General features: G+C 30.7%; 1 protein-coding gene across 1 annotated transcript; it reads left to right on the top strand.

Annotated features, from left to right (window-relative positions):
• The first annotated feature begins 281 nt into the window (after positions 1 to 281).
• LOC142331699 (uncharacterized) lies at positions 282 to 662 on the top strand. The gene has a single exon (XM_075377732.1). The coding sequence runs from the start codon at positions 282 to 284 to the stop codon at positions 660 to 662; it is 381 nt and encodes a 126-aa protein (XP_075233847.1).
• Positions 663 to 2,393: the final 1,731 nt, after the last annotated feature.

Raw genomic sequence — 2,393 nt, 5'->3', positions numbered from 1 at the left:
CACAGATAGAAAAATTCTGGGTGGTAGAAGAACCTATTTTAGTCAAACAAACCTCTCATGACATATCAATATGTGAAAGAAATTTCATAGAAAATACAATTAGAAATAAGGATGCTAGATTTATAGTTACATTACCTCGTAAATCAGATAACATCAAACTTGGTGATTCTCTTAATAACGCCAAAAATAGATTTTTGTCTTTAGAACGTAAACTTATTCAAGACCCTAGTTTTAAGAAGGGATACTCTAATTTTATTAATGAATATATAAACCTAGGTCATATGTCTGAACTTAATTCAAAGGATTTATTGATACCTGACTCAAAAGTTTTTTATCTACCTCATCACGCTGTTTTCAAGGAAACAAGCTTAACAACCAAACTAAGAGTTGTGTTTGACGGCTCAGCCAAATCCAACAATGGTCTATCTCTAAATGATACACTAATGATAGGACCTATGGTCCAACAAGACTTATTTTCAATAATTTTAAGATTTAGAGTCCATAATTATGTTATCACATCTGATATCACAAAAATGTACAGACAGATTCTAGTTACTCAGAAGGACAGTAATTTGCAAAGAATACTATGGCGTGAAAACGCTGAACAAGACTTAAAGCATTATGCTTTAAGAACAGTAACTTATGGTACAACTAGTGCCTAATTTTTAGCTACTCGTTGTTTAGTTCAAATTGCTAATGACAATAACGATCAATTTCCTAATGCCTGCAGAGGCATTATAATTAAATAATAATTAAATGATTTTTATGTTGATGACCTTATTACAGGAGCTGATAGTGTACATGAAATTAAACAGTTAAAAACTGATGTATGTAACTTATTAAAACAGTATGGTTCTCCATTTGTCAAAATATTTTTTTCTCCACTGATGATACTGTACCATTAAATGCACCTATATCATTAAATAAAAATCAAAACATACGTACTTACGATTGTAAGTACGTATGTTTTCATTTTTATCATTTTATTTTATCAACATTGTTTACTTAATCAAGTTGCATTAGCTTTAAATGAAAGAATCAATGAAATTCATTTTTATTCTGATTTCATGACTGCACTCCATTGGATTCATGGTCAATCCACCAATTGGAAGATGTTTGTAGCCAATCGAGTTACAGAAATTCAACAGTTGACTTTTAATGCGAAGTGGCATCATATAGAATCACCTTCGAATCCTGCCGATATACTCTCTCGGGGATGTCTTCCGGAAAAATTAATTAATTTTGTAATATGGTGGCATGGCCCAAGCTGGCTTTTGCAAGATTCTTTCTGTTGGCCAACTAATCATCACTTTAATTCTACTGAAACAAACGTAGATCCTCAATGCCTTGTTGAAAAACTTCAAACTGTTCATATATCTCTTTTGACCTTTAATATTACTGATTATACTGAGAAATACTCATCGCTGTCTAAACTAATTCGTGTCTTTACTTATTGTTTTAGATTCATTCAAAATATTAAGCATGGTTGTGCTAGGAACACTCTTTATGAATTGTTTCAATTTTTTAAATCGAAGGACTTCAATTCGGCTATTCAATCTTTCTCAAAATTTCAAATGGTCATTTATTCCCCCTTCCTTGCACCACTTTGATGGCTTGTGGGAAAGCGGAATCAAGAGTGTTAAATTTCATCTTCGCCGTATCGTTGGACAAACCATTCTTACCTTCGAGGAATTTTATACAAATTTAACTCAAATCGAAGCATGTCTTAATTCTCGCCCAGTTTTTGCTATTTCTAATAAACCTAAAGATCCTGAATCTCTTACTCCCGGCCATTTCTTAATCTGTTCTCCTCTTACTTCATTTCCTGACCCAGACTTTTCCGAAATTCCAGAAAATCGTTTAGGTAGATGGCAATTATTACAGAAATTTATTCAAGTTATTTGGAAAAGATGGTCTAAAGATTATTTACATCAACTGCAACAACACAATAAATGGCGTTTTCCTAATAGAAATCTGTGTGAGGGCGATTTAGTTTTAATTTGTGATGACAATACTTCTCCATTATTTTGGAAATCTGGAATTGTTACTCATGCTTTCATGGGTTCTGATAATTTAGTTAGAGTTGTTGACATTCGTACATCAAATGGTTTATTTCATAGACCAATACATAAATTGTGTCTGCTACCCTTAACAGACAATTAATTAAAATGTTAAGTTTTTATTCAATGTTCTTTTTATATGTATTCATATTTTTATACTTATTACTTATGTATATCTTAAGTGTTATGATACTACCTAATATTTGTATTATTGTCAATTATGTTTTGTTCAAAATTGTATCATATTTGTATTATATTACATTACATTCTTTATATTTTAATTATTTATGTTTATATTCAATATCAATAGTTTATATTCAAAATCTGCCGATT

This window comes from Lycorma delicatula, chromosome 10 (genome assembly GCF_047948215.1).
Source record: "Lycorma delicatula isolate Av1 chromosome 10, ASM4794821v1, whole genome shotgun sequence".
Lineage (NCBI taxonomy): Eukaryota > Metazoa > Arthropoda > Insecta > Hemiptera > Fulgoridae > Lycorma > Lycorma delicatula.
Note: the sequence above shows the minus strand (reverse complement) of the source record. Positions and strands in the feature narration are given on the sequence as shown.